At 38.8% G+C, this 18,222-nt stretch overlaps 1 protein-coding gene across 6 annotated transcripts in view; it reads left to right on the forward strand.

Annotated features, from left to right (window-relative positions):
• Window positions 1–18,222, forward strand: part of ABCB4 (ATP binding cassette subfamily B member 4) — a 68,563-nt gene that overhangs the window by 34,767 nt on the left and 15,574 nt on the right. For all 6 annotated transcript variants that reach the window (XM_036990737.2, XM_017679780.3, XM_017679949.3 and 3 more), the window contains 4 exons: window positions 9,819–9,980; window positions 12,067–12,243; window positions 14,606–14,752; window positions 16,437–16,541. In XM_036990737.2, the coding sequence (XP_036846632.1) occupies window positions 9,819–9,980; window positions 12,067–12,243; window positions 14,606–14,752; window positions 16,437–16,541 (591 nt within the window). The remainder of the gene's footprint in view (window positions 1–9,818; window positions 9,981–12,066; window positions 12,244–14,605; window positions 14,753–16,436; window positions 16,542–18,222) is intronic.

The following is an 18,222-nucleotide window of genomic DNA, read 5'->3' on the forward strand; positions in this document are numbered from 1 at the left end:
CCCTGACAATTAAAAGTGTGGAGCATCTTTTCATTTGCCTGTTGGCCATGTGAATTTCTTCTTTGGAGAAGTGTCTGTTCATATCCTCTGCCCATTTTTTAAATTGGGTTATTTGCTTTTTGGTTGTTGAGGCATGTGAGTTCTTTATACATTTTGGATGTTAACCCCTTGTCAGATATGTCATTTATAAATATATTCTCCCATACTGTAGGATGCCTTTTTTTGTTGTTGATGGTGTCCTTTGCTGTACAGAAGGTTTTTAGTTTGATGTAATCCCATTTGTTCATTTTTGCTCTTGTTTCCCTTGCCTGAAGAGATGTGTTCAGGAAAAAGTTGCTCATGTTTATGTTCAAGAGATTTTTGCCTATGTTTTCTTCTAAGAGTTTTATGGTTTCATGGCTAACATTCAGGTCTTTGATCCATTTTGAGTTTACTTCTGTGTATGGAGCTGTACAATAATCCAGTTTCATTCTCTTACATTTTGCTGTCTAGTTTTGCCAACACCAGTTGTTGAAGAGGCTGTAATTTCCCCATTTTATATCCATGGCTCCTTTATCATATATGAATTGACCATATATAGTTGGGTTTATATCTGGGCTCTCTAGTCAGTTCCATTTGACTGTGGGTCTGTTCTTGGGCTGGTATCAAATTGTCTTGATTACTGTGGCTTTGTAGTAGAGCTTGAAGTTGGGGAGTGTAATGCCCCCAGCTTTATTCTTCTTTCTCAGGATTGCTTTGGCTATTTGGGGTCTTTTGTGCTTCCATATTAATTTTAGAACTATTTGCTTTAGTTTGTTGAAGAGTGCTGTTGGTATTTTGATAGGGATTGCATTGAATCTGTAGATTGCTTTAGGCAGGAAGGCCATTTTGACTATATTAATTCTTCCTATCCATGAGCACGGGATGTATTTCCATTTATTGGTATCTTCCTTAATTTCTCTCATGAGTGTCTTGTAGTTTTCAGGGTAAAAGTTTTTTACTTCTTTGGTTAGGTTTATTCCCAGATATTTTATTCTTTTTGATGCAATTGTGAATGGAATTGTTTTCCTGATTTTCTCTTTCTGCTAGTTCATTGTTAGTGTATAGGAATGCAACAGATTTCTGTGTATTAATTTTGTATCCTGCAAGCTTGCTGAATTCAGATTTTATACCTAGTCATTTTGGAGTGGATTCTTTAGAGTTTTTATGTACAATATCATGTCATCTGAAAACAGGGACAGTTTAACTTCTTCCTTGCCAATCTGGATGCCTTTTATTTCTTTGTGTTGTCTGATTACCGTGGTTGTGACCTCCAGAACTATGTTGAATAAAAGTAGAGAGAGTGGGCATCCTTGTCTTGTTCTTGATCTTAAAGGAAAAAGCTTTCAGCTTCTCGCTGTTAAGTATGATGTTGACTGTGGGTTTGTCATATATGGCCTTTATTATGTTGAGGTACTTGCCCTCTATACCCATTTTGTTGAGAGTTTTTATCATGAATGGATGTTGAATTTTGTTGAATGCTTTTTCTGTATCAATGGAGATGATCATGTGGTTTTTGTCCTTCTTTTTGTTGATGTGGCAGATGATGTTGATGAATTTTTGAATATTATACCATCCTTGCATCCCTGGAATAAATCCTACTTGATTTTTTTTATGCATTTTTAAATTCAGTTTGTTGAGTACTTTTGCATCTTTGTTCATCAGGGATATTGATCTGTAATTTTCTTTTTTTGTGGTGTCTTTGCCTGCTTTTTGTATTAGGGTGATGCTGGCCTCATGGAATGAGTTTGGAAGTATTCCCTTGTCTTTTAATTTTTGGAAAACTTTAAGGAGAATGGGTTTTAGGTTTGATATCAAATGTTTGATAAAATTCAGCAGTGATGCCATCTGGTCCATGGGTTTTGTTCTTAGGTAGTTTTTTTATTACCATTTCAATTTCATTAATGGTAGTTGGTTTGTTCAGATTTTCTCTTTCTACCTGGGTCATCCTTGGAAGGTTGTATTTTTATAGAAGGTTGTCCATTTCTTTTAGGTTATCCAGTTTGTTAGCATATAATTTTTCATAGTATTCTCCAGTAATTCTTTGTATTTCTGTGGTGTCTGTAGTGATTTTCCTTTCTTATTTCTGATTTTGTTTATGTGTGTAGACTCTTTTTTTTCTTGGTAATTCTGGCTAGGAGTTTATCTATTTTGTTTATTTTCTCAAAGAACCAGCTCCTGCTTTCATTGATCCTTTCTACTGTTTTGTTCTCTATTTTATTCATTTCTGCTCTAATCTTTATTATGTCCCTCCTTCTACTGACTTTGGGCCTCATTTCTTTTTCTTTTTCTAGTTTTGTTAATTGTGACTTTAGACTGTTCACATGGGATTGTTCTTTCCTGAGGTAAGCCTTTATTGTAATATATTCCCTTTTAGCATGGCCTTAGCTGCATCCCATAGGTTTTGTGGTGTTGAGTTATTGTCATTTGTCTCCATATAATGTTTGATCTCTGCTTTTATTTGGTCATTGATCCATTGATTATTTAGGTGCTTGTTGTTAAGCCTCCATGTGTTTGTGGGCTTTTTGTTTCCTTTGCATAATTTTTTTTAATGTGCAATAATTTAATTACAAAGTAGCACATAGATCACATAGGAAGTAATGAAACTATATATGATAACTAAAACTATGACAGCTTATATCTGAGAAAGAGTAAGTGCCAGTAATTAACATAGGCAATAACAATATGTGTATAGAGCTCTAAAATTCACAAAGCCATTCACACACCTTATCTCCTTTTATCCTCTAGTATCCATACCTGTTATTTCCCACATTTTACAGGCAAAAAAAATGAGCATTGGATAGGTTAAAAGGACTTGGTCAAAAGTCACACTTAGTTAGCCAAAAGAGGAGCTGACCAAGATCCAAAGTTTAATCCTATGTTCTTCCAGAGATACCACAGAGCTGTGGGTCTAGGAGAGCAAGGATGATGGTGGTGGTTGGCTTAACCTCTGGCACTGCAACAGACTTGAGGTTCTTATGGTTAAATCCACCTTGTTTAAACCCCATTGTCCATCCTGCTCAGAGCTGGAGGCCTGCCTGTAGGTGTCTAAATTCTCAGAGGCAAACCCTTGGCTGTAAGCATCTCTTCTCCAAATTTCCTCACATGCAAGGAGCCTGTTTTTCTCCTTGACTCACACATGTATTATTCTTTCATGCCTCAGGACCTTTCCTTTGCATAATTTATTTCTAGTTTCATACCTTTTTTGTCTGAGAAGCTGTTTGGTATAATTTCATGATTTCAATGATTTTGAATTTACTTAGGCTCTTTTTGTGGCCTAGTATATGATCTATTTTTGAAAATGTTCCATGTGGTTGAGAAGAATGTGTATCCTGCTGCTTTTGGGTGGAGTGTTCTGTAGATGTCTGTTAGGTCCATCTGTTCTAATGTGTTGTTCAGTGCATCTGTCTCCTTACTTATCTCCTTTCTCATTGATCTGTCCTTTGGAATGAGTGATGTGTTGAAGTCTCCTTGAATGAATGCATTGCATTTCATTTCCCCCTTTAAGTCTGTTAGTATTTGTTTCACATATGTAGGTTCTGCTTTGTTGGGTGCATAGGTATTTACAATGGTTATAGCCTCTTGCTGGACTGAGCCCTTTATCATTATGTAATGTGCTTCTTTATCTCTTGTTACTTTCTTTGTTTTGAAGTCTGTTTTGTTTGATTCAAGTACTGCAACACCTGCTTTTTTTCTCCCTGTTGTTTGCATGAAATATCTTTTCTCTGTCCCTTCACTTTTAGTCTGTGTATGTCTTTGGGTTTGACATGAGTCTCTTATAGGCAGCATATAGATGGGTCTTGTTTTTTTCTTTCCATTCAGTGACTCTATGTCTTTCAATTGGTGCATTCAGATCATTTACATTTAGAGTGATTATTGATAGGTATGTACTTATTGAAATTGGAGGTTTTAGATTCATGGTTACCAAAGGTTCAAGGGTAACTTCCTTACTATCTAACAGCCTAACTTAGCTCACTTAGTATGTTATTACAAATACAACCTAAAGGTTCTTTTTTCTTTTTTCCTCTTTTTCTTCCTCCTCCATTTTTTATACATTAGGTATCATATTCTGCACTTTGTCTATCCCTTGACTGACTTTGGGGATTTGATTTTGCATCTGCTTATTAATTAACTGTTCTGCTTTCTTTACTGTGTTTTTATTTCCTCTGGTGACAGCTATTTCACCTTTGGAACACTTCCATCTATAGCGGTCCCTCAAAAATAGACTGTAGAGATGGTTTGTGGGAGGTAAATTCTCTCAGCTTTTGCTTATCTGGAAATTGTTTAATCCCCCCTTCAAATTTAAATAATAAACTTGCTGGGTAGAGTTTTCTTGGTTCCAGGCCCTCCTGCCTCATTGCATTAAATGTATCATGCCACTCCCTTCTGGCCTGTAAGGTTTCTGTTGAGAAGTCTGATGATAGCCTGATGGGTTTTTGTTTGTATGTGGTCTTTTTTCTCTCTCTAGCTGCTTTTAGTAGTCTGTCCTTATCCTTGATCTTTGCCATTTTAATTATTATATGTCTTTCTGTTGTCTTCCTTGTGTCCCTTGTGTTTCGAGATCTGAATACCTCCATGGCCTGAGAGACTATCTTCTTCCCCAGATTGGGGACATTTTCAACAATTACCTCCTCAAAGACACTTTCTATCCCTTTTTCTCTCTCTCCTTCTTCTGGTGCCCCTATAATACAAATATTGTTCCGTTTGGATTGTTCACACATTTCTCTCAGTATTCTTTCATTCTTAGAGATCCTTTTTTCTCTCTGTGTCTCAGCTTCTTTGTATTCCTGTTATCTAATTTCTATTTCATTTACTGTCTCCTCTACTTCATCTAATCTGCTTTTAAATCCTTCCATTGTGTGTTTCATTTCAAACACTGAATTCTTCAACATTTGTAACTCATTCCTGAATTCCTCCCTGAGTTCTTGAGTGTTTTTCTGTAGTTCCATGAAGATGTTTATGATTTTTATTTTGAAATCTCTTTCAGGAGAATTGATGAGTTCAGTTTCACTTGGTTCTCTTTCTAGTGTTTGTGGGTTTTGCATTTGAACTAGATTCCTTTGACATTTCTTATTTGTAGGTGGCATCCTCTAGTGCCCAGAAGCTCTACTCTCTAGGGATGTTCAGCCCCTGGAGTGATGGTGGGTGTTGCAGGGGAGCAGCGCTGGTGCCTGAGAGGAGGAAACATGTCTTTTCTGCTTCCCGGCTGCAGTGCCTGCCTCTCCACTGCCAGGGCCAGTAGTCAGAGCATGCAGGGAGAAGCCTCTTTGCACTTGTTGTTGCCTAGGTAGGGCTGCCCTCTGGCTGGCCTGGTGCAATGGCAGGGGCTGCCAGTTTGCAAGCTGGTGCCAGCCGGGAGGAAGGTGCAGTATGCTGCGCATCACATTGGGGTCCTTGAAGCTGTGTAGCCAGCCAGGGGGATAAAGTTCCTGAAAGTTCCCAACCTGCTGGGCACAGTGTGTGTGCCCAGACAATTTTGTCCACCTGTCCTTTCTCCTGAGCAGCAAGCTCTATCCGATCATTGACCCTTTAGCAACCCTCTCACTGTTAGAAGTCTCTCAGACTGCCTGCCTTTCTTTTGCCCTAGAGCAGCTGGTTTGGGATATGTGTTTTCCACAAGCAGCTGGAATTTCAGTCTCTCCAAGTATTCTGCCTGTCTTAATTTTCCAACCCTACTAATCTCCAGAGCACAATGTAATATAGGTTTGTGCTCCTAGAGCAGATTTCCAGATCTGGGTGTTCAGCAGTCCTATGCCTCCACCCCCTCCCTACTTCATTTCTCTTCTTTCCTCCAGTGAGCTGGGTTGGGAGAAGGGCTTGGGTCCCTCCAGATAATGGCTTTGGTACTTTACCCTTTTCCTTGAGGTCTGCTGTTTTCCCCAGGTGTAGGCAGTCTGCTGCAGCCTTCTTTCCTGTTGCTCTTTCAGGATTAGATGTATTTGCTATACTTCCTTATTTTATTTGGTTTTGGAAGGAGGTTTCTTTCTCACCTCTCACACCACCATCTTTTTCTTCTCAATCTCTTTTGGTGCAAGCTTGTGGACTTTTATAAAGACTTTATGAGTTTGCTCAGAATCTGACTGTGGTTCACTCAAGCTCCAACTACTCTATAATTTTTATATTCTCAGTTAACTTATTCAAGCTGCCTTTGTAACTTTTTCAATGCAAACCTCTCCATTCTTTGGGCTGCCTATGAAGCTGCCATGAGAAAATCCTTATTTAAGAATTATAGGAGCCCTTTTTAAAAAAGATCTTAGTCCCAGAGAACATGTCACATGTTTTAGGCTTTTCTTACAGCAGCATCCCAATCTGATTACTAATTTCCATATCAGTCGCTTTAAGCCAAAACTTACTGGGTTGGCTGCTTTTTCCTGGTCTCACTCAGGCAGCTACTTCCAGCTCAGGGTCAGCGGGGCTGGAACATCCAAGATGGCCTCACTCATGTGCCTGGAGTTGGTGATGGCTATTGCCCGAGGCAGCTTGGTTTCTTCTTCATGAGGCTTCTCATCCTCCATTAGTCTAGATGAACTTCCTTTCACTGTGATTTTGAGGTAGCATTCGACGATGGAAAATGCATAGCTGGAAGGCCCCTTGAAGACTAGGCTCCGGAAATTGCACAGACATCAATTCTTCCATATTCTTTTGGTCAAAACAAGTAAGTCACAAGGTCCCCAATTTGAGGAGGTGGAGAAATAGACTCCGTCTCTGAATGGGAGTAGATGTAAAGAGTTTGTGACCATGTTTTATCTACCATAGTTGTTATGAATCATTTATAATGTACCTAATTGAGCTCCATAATTTCCAAGATAACTAAAGTGATATTTTGCAGACAGTAAACCACATCATTAAAAGGGAAATCATCCCTTACTGCATGACCTTCAATATTATTCAGCTGATTGGCCATTCTTAATTTTGAACCAACTTTCTCTTAACAATGACAAGTTGAATTTTGCAGTTTATTATCTTTCCTTTGAGGAGCATAAGGATATACCACCATTATATCTATTGTTATTGCTCCCTGATTAGCTATCCTGGAAGAATAATATTTTCCTTTTGTGAATCCTTAATACAATTATCAGTGCCTCTTGTGTGGCACCAACTTATTGCAGTTAGCTATTTATTTATATATCTTCCCTCTCATAGAAAGAATAAATCCTCTAAGAGGCATAATTAATAAATGCTTCATGTTCATATTTCTTTAACACTTAGTCCAGTGCCTTGCACAAAGTAGAGCCTAAATAAATATTTATTGAATTGAGTACCGTGGTCCAGTTCATGAAGATAATACATGTCTACATTAAAAAATTTTTTTAATGACCATATCAGCTTTTGACACAATAGATAGCAACTATTTGTCAAAATAAATAGTAGGTTTTCGAGTATAGGATATTAAGGAAGAATACAAGAGCAGATTGGATATTTTAATTTTTTAAGGGAAATCAGTAATCACAAAGTTTCATACCCACATGCACTCTCGTATTCATACTGTTGCCGTACTGGAGGGGCAAATGAAGAACCAAAAGATAGTCTCCATGGTGATGTATGAAATGATTCCAAAAGGCTTTATTATATGTTTTTTTCCCCCAGAAGTTCCAGAAATACTAAAGGATTAGATTTCCCTTTGTTTGGGCCTTTCATTCCTGCACATCCAAAATTAGAAAAAGGTCCATATTTCTTAATAGTGTCCTATAATATAGGATATTTATTTGCCAGTGTCTTGTCATCACTAGCGATCTGAGAGCTTTGAAAAATATCTTTGTTGTCAAATTTTTCCTCTGGCCAAAACTTTCTTGTCAATGGTGGCAGTTGTTAACTTTTAAATTCACACATATGTTCTTTATTTCTCCCACACACCAATTATTCACTCAGAAGTCTGATTGAATTTCTTTGTCTTTTTATATTGACATAGTATCAACTGATTATTATAATGATAATACAGTCACTGTCAGCAAATGACTCATCACTATTACTATCCTAAATATAATTAGATAAATCAAATTATTTTTTATATGCCTTATTATACATGGACCAAGTTATGCAACTTCCACATCAGTTACTATTTATGAATGCTTCTTTGGGACCTGTATACTAAAAATCAAAGAACAGTCTCAAATGTTGTCCAATAGAGCTAATCTCTAATCTCCCTCTCTTTTACGGTTTAGCCCCTTCATATTTATTCAAACACAATGTTGTTATCTGGCAATTTAGTGCAAGGACTGAAGTAGAAAGACCACGCTGTTTTTTCCTAGTTGGCTACACAGTCAGTTCAATACCATTTATGTATAATCCATCTTTTCCCTACTGATGGACAAGGCCGTATTTGTCATATACTAGTTCTTCAATGTTTTATGTCTATTTCTGGACTCTATTTTGCTCTGTTGATGAAATTGCATATTCATGTGATATCTTCCTTTATATTTTACTGTTTTAATTGCTATAGCTTTTTATGTTTCAGTATCGGCTGGAGATAGTCACCTCTCATTAACTTTCCTAGAATTTAAGAAAAGGCTGCTCTTTTTAAAAAAAGATGAGATATAATTCATGTACCATAAAGTTCACCTTTTCAAAATGTACAGTTCATTGGTTTTTAGTATATTCACAAGATTTTGCAAAAATCACCACTATCTAATTGCAGATACTTTTCGTCATCTCAAAAGGAAGCCTTGTATCCATTAGCAGGCACCTTGGAAACCACTAATCTACTTTCTGTTTCTATGGATTTGCCTATTCTAGACATTTCATATACATGGAATCATACAATACATAGTCTTTAGTGACTGGCTTCTTTCATTTAACAAGTTTTCCAGATTCATTCATATTAAAATATGCATAAGAATGCCATTCCTTTTTATGGCCCACTAATATTTCATTGTATGGATATACCACCTTTTGTTTATCCTTCGATCAACTAATGAACATTTGGATTGTTTCTACTTTTTGGCTATTATGTATCTAGTCTCTCATTTTAACTCTAGTTTTTAACCTCTTAGGTGGATTAGGCTACACTCTAATAACCATCCTGGTGATGTGGTTTTATTGCCTTGGAGTAGAAGTGGTCGTAAGAAGGTATTAGCCTATAAAGCTAATGAGAATCAAAAAGAGTAACCATTATTTATGACATAGCATGAATAATTTCATGAGCATTTTCCACAGTTTAGATGCCCTACCAAGCCAACATATAAATTCATTGAACTTCTCACAGGGGTGATTTGTAGATTTTAGCATGCATAAAAATCACTGGGGGTGCTTATTAAAAATCAAAGCTATTGCCCTCCTCCCAGAGATTGTGATTCAGATGGTCTCTGACTGTCCTGATCTTGAGGTACATTATTACCTAAACCGACTGAATGCAGTCCATCTGAATTACAGTTAAAATTAGGTTCTTCAAAAGAAACCCTATGGAAGTGTTCTGGAAAAGGCTGCATTGCCAAGTTTTCTGCTCAAGTCTCTGGCATACCACACAGCTCAGAACTCAGGCTCTTCAGGCAAATATGAAAACCCTTGAGAAGTCAAGCTGTTTCTTGTTTTTGTTGAGTAAACACTGACTCTAATGTAGTCTTCCAGAGTTACCCATTCTATATTGAGTGGGTTGGCTTCCTGTCTGGTCCAGATCTCAAGTCTCACTTTAATCTTTCACAAATGGGTGGCCTTTGTGCCCTAATCACACAGGGACAGTAAGCTAGTCTCTCATCAACCAACTGCAAACACATCTAACCAAGAACTTAATCATGCATGTTAATTCACAGTGCATTGACCATAGTAACCCTGCTGCATCACATGTGTGTCCTTTCCCCATTCAGGCCAGGGAAGGCCGGACCACCATCGTGATAGCACACCGGCTGTCCACCGTCCGAAATGCAGATGTCATTGCCGGGTTGGAGGATGGAGTCATTGTGGAGCAAGGAAGCCACCAGGAACTGATGAAGAAGGAAGGGGTGTACTTCAAGCTTGTTAACATGCAGGTATCTGCTCCCCAGGCATTTTTTCTGCTTCTTGATATAGTATTCTTTACATTATCAAAATATCACACAGCTAATGCTATACTGAGAATTAAGAAACTTCAGGAAGTTGCCTAAAAGCCTGATCTGAAACTTTAATTCAGAATCAGTGAAAGAACCCTGAAAGAGAGAAAGCTGAGGGAGGAGCAGAATGCCAAAAATATTTTGAATTTGTTTCTTAGGACAGAGATTCTTAATTGCCTAGGGAGTGTGTTCAAACTAAGAGGTCCTTTCCACCACGAGACGGGATGATCAGAGTGGTGGAAAGACTAAGAGGGAAATGCCCAGCATCTGTAGCACTTCAGGGAAGTTCTGTGAAAACTACTGACACTAGTTCCTAAAACTGGTGATAGTGATAATAATTAGCTTGTCTTATTATTGAACAAGACATCAAACTTACTTGAACACTTTTGCAAAATAAATGATGTAAAAATATTTTCTTCTACAAATATTCTCGTCTTTATAATATATACATTTGATTTGATGTAATGAGTATGTACATACATATTTTTGGGGTTTTTTTCTTAACATTCAGGTATATATTGTCCAGATACTATCATTTTAGAGGGTACTCACTCAGCAGTCAGTTATGTTACTGTGTAATAAATTGTTTAGTCATTTCTCTAAAGCTGGATACTTGGTTTGTTTCCAGTATTTCTCTATTGTAAATGGTGTCCCTTGGGAACACATGTGAGTCAAAACAAAGTTCAAGTCAAAAATTCATCTTCTTTTCCCACAAGTAACTCAGTTTCCACATTTGAAATACTAAACCTACCATTCAAGCTTTCTCTAAGGTCTATAAATAAGCATGTGAATATATGGAAAAGCCACTTTAAGGGTGAATTTTATGGGATGTGAATTAAGTCTCAATAAAGCTTTTACATAATTTTAAAAGAGAAGCACGTGACACAAAATAGATGCATAATAAATGACAGTTATTGAATTAATGACGTCTCCAAAGTGAAAATATCAAATGAAATGATAGGAAGTTTTATAACTCTTGCTTCAATAGAGAATGTTCTCCAGCAGGAGGGAATTAATCATAGTGTCTGTTAGCCATCACAGGGTCTCAACTAAAAATATATATATAATCTTCCTGCAATTCAATTTTCATTTTCATTTCGTTCATGATTACTAAGGCTGTGCAGTTTTGCCTGTGACGACATGCTAGGTCTCCAAAGGATAACCCCTTTCCCCCTCTGGCCTATTTCTCTGACCCTGAAAGAATGACCTTTCACTCACTCCCATTAGGACTTAGGCTGGGAGACCGCCAAGCATATAAGGAGAGCTCTGACCTTTCTATATCATCTTCTCTAACCTTTCTTTCCTACAATTAAAGTACAATTAAAGACTGAGCAGCAACCTGGTGTGATAGAAAAGGCCTGTTGGCAACCAAGTACGGCTTTGGGCAAGTCATTTAACCAGACTGGGTTTGGTGCCCTCACCTGGTAAATGAGCGGGTCCTGCACTACAATGACCACTGCTGTTCCTTCCTCTCCGGCATTCTATGATTCTTAGACCCCGAAATTCTCCACCTTGATACCCCTACCTCTGCCACTGCCAATTAGGGTTTTGCCTTGCCATTTACTCATTGGTCTGTTGGAGAGATGGAGGAAAGTCTAATTGCCTCCCTTGGGGAGAAACCAGCTTTTCCTCATTTGTAGCTTTATAAAGGAGCCCTTGATGCTGTTTCCATTCCTTATTCCCATTTGCTGATGACATGACTTGTTCTCTGGATTCTTGTATCATGAGGAAAGTCCTGCATACCTGCTGGATGATGAAAAATTTGCCCTTTAATTTCTACAGATTTCACATGCAAAACTTTCATATTGTTCAAATTGAATTTAACCTCTCTGTCCTCTGTAACCTTCTTTATTTCCATGTGTTAATGCTCTCCTTTACAGTTTTCCACCTAACCTGGACTGAGAAGCTGTTATGGAATCTGAAGGACTTGACACATGTAATACTCAAAGTGGCTTTATAGTTCTAAACCTGGAGGTTATATCTAGCTGGACACACACACACCCAATTTAATGTTTTCTTCTTTCAGACATCAGGAAATCTGATCCAATCAGAAGGATTTGGAATTGAACCAAATGACGAAAATGCTGCCAAGGGTATGGCCCCAAATGGCTGGAAATCTCAGATATTTAGGAATTCTTCTCAGAAAAGCCTTAGGAATTCACGAAAGTATCAGAATGGCCTTGATGTGGAAATCAGTGAACTTGTAAGTTGTTTTTTACTTAAATCCTTTACTGTATAGTTTTTCTTTTCAGATTCCTAGTCTTGCAAGTATATTATAGGCCCACTTGATTAGTACTGTGAACCATATTCTTCTTACTCTTCTTGATCAAAGGAAATTTCAAATTCTAAATGTATTTGACAATGAAGTAAAATCAATTCCAATTAAAAATGGATTTCCAATGGAAAAAAATAGATTAAAAAATGTAATATTTGTGCTTAGATGCTCAAAATTATAATTAGATACTCCATTTGTCTTTGAGAGTCAGAGATAAATAAGGCTAGTCTAAAGTAAAAGGCCCTGATATTTGCATACTCTATCGGATTGGAGTACATTTGATTGCCTGTACTAGGAAACCCAGAAAAACAGCAGTTTAGACAGAATATGTGTTTTTATTTCTCTTTCACATTAAAAAAAGTTTTAGATGCAAGAAACCCAGGGCTAGAATGGTAGCTCTGGATTCAGGCTCCTGTCATCTTTATCATCACTATCCTGGCATGTGGCATCTGTCCTCAACAATCTAAAATGGCTCCTGAGGGTCCAGCCTTCACACCCATGTTTCAAGCAGCCAGAAGAAACAGAGTGATTTCCCAGAATTCCCAAACAATACTTTTACTTATATATCCTTGGCCATCGTTTAATCACATGGTCATATTTAGCTACAAGGGAGGGTAGAAAATTGAACTTCTTTCTGTGTGCATTGCCACTTTGAGTTAGATTGGGATTCTCTTACTAAGAAAAAGGGGAGAATGGCCAGAAATTGCATAGTGGTACATTCTTGAACATTTCTTACCTGAAGACTTGGGATATTATTAATTCAAGTTAACAGAAACTTTTATAATAGAGAGGGAATCCATTTCAAGAAGAGACATTTTCTTATTTCAAGAAATATGTTTTGAGAATCCATTTTGATGTTATTGATAAAGGCTGAATTTATTTTGACTCTTGTGTTGGCCTCAAGAAGCTAATCCTGCAGAGAGTTCATTGCATCTGTTTCTCTCTTCCCACAATATCATTTACTGCAGAAATTACAGGGGCTCTCTTAGAGGTCTGGATTTGGTATATTAATGGAAAAAAGAGTAACAATTGTACTATTGTGCAGCTGCGTTATGATGTGTAATATAAACAGTCTCTCCCTTTTTGGCTATGAAAGTATCCACTTTTCATTTCTTTATCTTGAGATTTATGCTGCTAAGTCTTTAGAGCCTCGTATTTTAGAGGAGCACTTTTTTCTTGAAGCCACACACAGAGGAGAGGGGCACACTCAACAAGACTGTCAGGGTACCATCACATAAGGAGAGGGGGCAAGGAAGTCTGACTGCGGGGACCTGGGAAGACTTGTTTGTTGTGTTAAAGAACTGCCCAAGGAAAAGACACACTTATCAGACTGGAAATCAGGACATCAAGACAGTGTTAACTGGGGAGGAAAAAAAAAAACCTAAAAATACAGAGAAAATGAGTGATTTGAAAGAAAAGAGTGGAGTAGAACCTACTACTACGTTCCCTATTTCATGGTGACTCAAACATGACCTTTTAAAACAACCATAAGGCTTTCAGATTCCACAGGCACCTTTTGTGACTAGCTAAATTGTTACACTGCCACTATAGTCAGAATATTCTCCTTTATGTGATCTGAATCCTTCATGCTTATCAGACATTGAGTTCACCATTTGCTGAGAATCTGATATGTGCCAGGCATTGGGCTAGTTTCTAGGGATGTAAAGACATAGTCTTCACCTTTAAAAAATTCCCATATTAGGAAAGGAGAAATGTAGACACACAGGGAAGAAAAAAAATCACAAAACAAGGTAAGCTATGAAATAAGAGACATCTGCACAGGCAATAGTGGTAAAGGAAAAAAGCCATAATTAATTTGGTTTATGAGCTGGGAACGTGTGGCAGAAAAGGCAGCGCTGGGCAGAGTGCTGGGCGAGGAGGCCAGGCCCATGTTCTCCAGTGAATAACGGTGTCCTACATTGTAAGGACTGTCACCCATCGGTTCACAGGTGTTGTCTCATTTGATCCCAACATGCCTGAGCTGAGTTGGGACTTGAACTCTAGGGCATTTTGTGCCCACATCCTGCCTCTGCTCGCCCTGCCGAGGCTGCAGTAGAGATGGAAAGATTGCTTCTTGGGTGAACTTGTACTCAGCCTATGCTGCGTAGCCAATGGCACTGTTAATATTTGTAAATATACTGTCCTACTCCCTCGTAGTCTGCTGTGGACTGCTCATTCTCTGTCCCTCGTCTGCACGTTCCTCGAGGGCAACGTCATGCCTCTTCTATGTCTGCAAACTCTGGTAACTGTTGTGTCATCACCAGTTTGTCCTGATCATGTTTTGTTCTAGGATGAAAATGTGCCGTCGGTGTCTTTTCTGAAGGTCCTGAAACTGAATAAAGCAGAATGGCCCTACTTTGTGGTGGGGACAATGTGTGCCGTTGCCAATGGGGCACTTCAGCCGACATTTTCAGTCTTATTCTCAGAGATGATACAAGTAAGTTTGAAAACATCACTGAACAGCTTGAGTTAAACCAGTTCATCACTAATTCAGTTCTCATGCCACCCTTACCACTGGGTCCCTTCTGGAGTAAAGCAGCCTCAAATTAAACCAAGCCAGTTTTAAGTTCTCCTTTGAGGAAAACAGTGAGACAAAAGAAAAAGTAGCCTTCGAACCATTCCAAGTTAAGACATAAATGAAGTTATAAACTGTAAAAGGATGGAAGGAGGCATTCTAATTAGCTCTTTTCATATGGGTGAAACTGGTGTCAGGCAATGACCCCCATCCTGCTTATAGAGATGCACGTCTCACAGGATGGCTGGGGCGCCAGAGAGAGTTTAGGAGGCTAGGTTGTGGGCAGACCAGCCTCACCACTTAACAGCTGTGCACACTTGGGCCAGATGCTTTCCCTTGCTGTGCCTCCATTTCTTCATCTATAAAATATACCTGCCTTATTCAGTGACTGAAGATGAAAAGAGGTTGTATAGATAACTACATGGAAAGCATTTAAGAGTGTCTGCCTCCCAGTAAGTATTCAAAAAGTGATAGCCACTACATCATTGTTACAGCGATCCTTCCAAGGCTTGGGGAGACTGAGATTAAGACAGGAAACATACTGTCTAATTGTTGAAGTCACTGAGGTATATTTACAGGAAGTTACCAGAACTAGCTAAGGCTCCTTAAAACCCAACATTCATATTGTATAATCTTAGTCAACCCTTCACATTATTGGACAGTCTTCTTTGCTAGAGATGAATTATTCTCCATCATGCTGAGAATTTATTATGCTTGTGATGTAAGACATTGGTCTACAATTAGGACTACAGGCCAAAAGAAAAAAACACAAATAAATTACAAAGGACTCTCCCAATGTTTTTAAATTAAAAAATAAGGAAATCTCTGGCTCTCTTGCAATTCAAGAGCTGTGTGGACTGTATTTATGTTTGGGAGCATCTCCTTTGCACCAAATGCTGCTCTGCTGCTGAGGGGGATACAGCAGGAAACAAAGTAAACCAGGTCCTACCCTCAAACAGTTTACTTCCTGTTGGGACAGACACACCATACACAAGCAAACAAAGTGTATACAATGTGTCGGGGAGAGCAAGTGTTTTGAAGGCAGTATTGGGCTATAGAGGGGTTGGAGATGGGGGTGCTGTTTCATGTTGATGGTGAGGGGAGGCCTTTCCTGGAAGCTGCCCTGCAGATTGAGGGGTGGGGGGCTGGCCCTGGGGAAGGGGGAGTTCCAGCAGCACAGAGGAAGAGGAACAGACACAGAAATGTGCGACCACCCACAATCCACAGGCAGGGTCTCAGTCCCCGTGAGTAACCTCGTATCCTCAACTTCATGGGGACAGGAAGTAGAACAGTGGGTCACGGAGGGCAGGGGGAGCAAGTGATGGGGAGTTACTGTACAACGGCTGCAGAACGTCAGCTTGGGAAGATGAAAAAGTTGTGGACATGGATGGTGGTAATGGTCACACTCCATGAATGTGCTTAATGCCATGAACTGTACCCTTGGTGAGGTGAAAGTCGTTTTACAGTATGTATATCTTACCCACAATAAGAAAACCCCACATATTTGAAGCCTAGTTTTTAAAAATGTGATATTCAAGCCACTATTTATGGAAAGAATGAACAGAATCATGTAATCCAAGTGGGTAATTTAAATGTTCTTTTGCAGATTTTCGGACCAGGGGACGATGAAGTGAAGCAGCAGAAGTGCAACATGTTCTCATTGCTGTTTTTAGGTCTGGGAATTATTTCTTTTTTTACTTTCTTCCTTCAGGTAGGTCCCTTTGGTTCTCTCATTGCATCTATTTCCAATTAGAGAATATAAATGAATAATCATTAATTAGGTTTTATTGAATATTAGTATAGGTTGGTTAATTGTTAATCAAAACCCAACGAAGCTTCCAAATCTCAGGCTGAAATGAATTGCAAACACAATTGGCCCAAGGCTTTTTCAGAGGTGGAATCCTTAGCAGGAGGAATTGTGATTTCTCTGTGGGTTAAACTGTGTTACATTACAGCTTTGCTTTCAGTAAACATTCCTTCCCAAGGAAAAAAATAACTGAATTCACAGGAGAATGTAAGTGCCAGTTAAACTCAACTACTTCTAAATTGGAAAATACCAGTACAATAGTATTCTACTCTGTTGTTGTCACTCTTTATACAATATCAAATAACTTCTCTGATCATCATTTTCCCCCATAACTAACTGCTGAGCTCTTTGAAAGAACATGCATTATATTGAATTTATTTATTGTAGAGCTGGCCAAAATGAACTAGTAAACCTTGCTTTGTTCTGCTTGACTTATACTAAAGCTAGACTTATACTAAATTTATTTTGTCTCTTTAACTCAGCACCACACAGGCTTTTTAGTACAATCCTTTTTTTATTTATTTTATTTATTTTTATTTTTGCTATCATTAATCCACAATTACATGAAGAACACTATGTTTACCAGGCTCTCCCCCTCACCAAGTCCCCCACACATACCCCACTACAGTCACTGTCCATCAGTGTAGTAATATGCTGTATAATCACCACCTGTCTTCTGTGTGTTGTACAGCCCTCCCCATACCCCCCCACAACACTATACATGCTAATCGTAAGGCCCCCTTTCTTTTTCCCCACCCTTATCCCTCTCTTCCCACCCATCCTCCTCAGTCCCTTTCCCTTTGGTAACTGTTAGTCCATTCTTGGGTTCTGTGATTCTGCTGCCGTTTTGTTCCTTCAGTTTTTTCTTTGTTCTTATACTCCACATATGAGTGAAATCATCTGGTACTTGTCTTTCTCTGCCTGGCTTATTTCACTGAGCGTAATAACCTCTAGCTCCATCCATGTTGCTACAAATGGTAGGATTTGTTTTCTTCTTATGGCTGAATAATATTCCATTGTGTATATGTACCACATCTTCTTTATCCATTCATCTACTTATGGACACTTACGTTGCTTCCATTTCTTGGCTATTGTAAATAGTGCTGCGATAAACATAGGGTTTAGTACAATCCTTTAAGTCAGCACAATGAGGTTTCCCAGAATGCTTCTCTTTTTATCATTGTTGAACAAACAGTTCAAAAGTAAGCAAGCTGTAATTTAGAAATCATTGCCTTGCTAGTAGCAGCCCAGCGATCTGATCTGTCTCCAAGTCCTGGCGTGTTAGGGAGTGGGCTTGCTTATATAAATGTGTTTTAGAGGCTGCATGGACAGCGGGCTGGTGCAGAGAACTGTGGTGCCATCGTGGACCTGAGCTATCTGCTGCAGAGGAAGGAGGGGCCCACAGCAGTCTATTCCTGGGCACCTGGGGCACCTTCACCCCTTTGCATCTCCATCCTCCTGGCTCAATGAAGACATCTGACATGTCACTCTTGGGGAGCACCTGACATGCCCGGCACTCAGCCTGCCTGCAGGCACTCACCCTCCCCAGATGTCCCAGAAGGAAACCCAGCTGGGGACAACTGTT

The sequence above is a fragment of the Manis javanica genome, chromosome 6 (assembly GCF_040802235.1).
Source record: "Manis javanica isolate MJ-LG chromosome 6, MJ_LKY, whole genome shotgun sequence".
Lineage (NCBI taxonomy): Eukaryota > Metazoa > Chordata > Mammalia > Pholidota > Manidae > Manis > Manis javanica.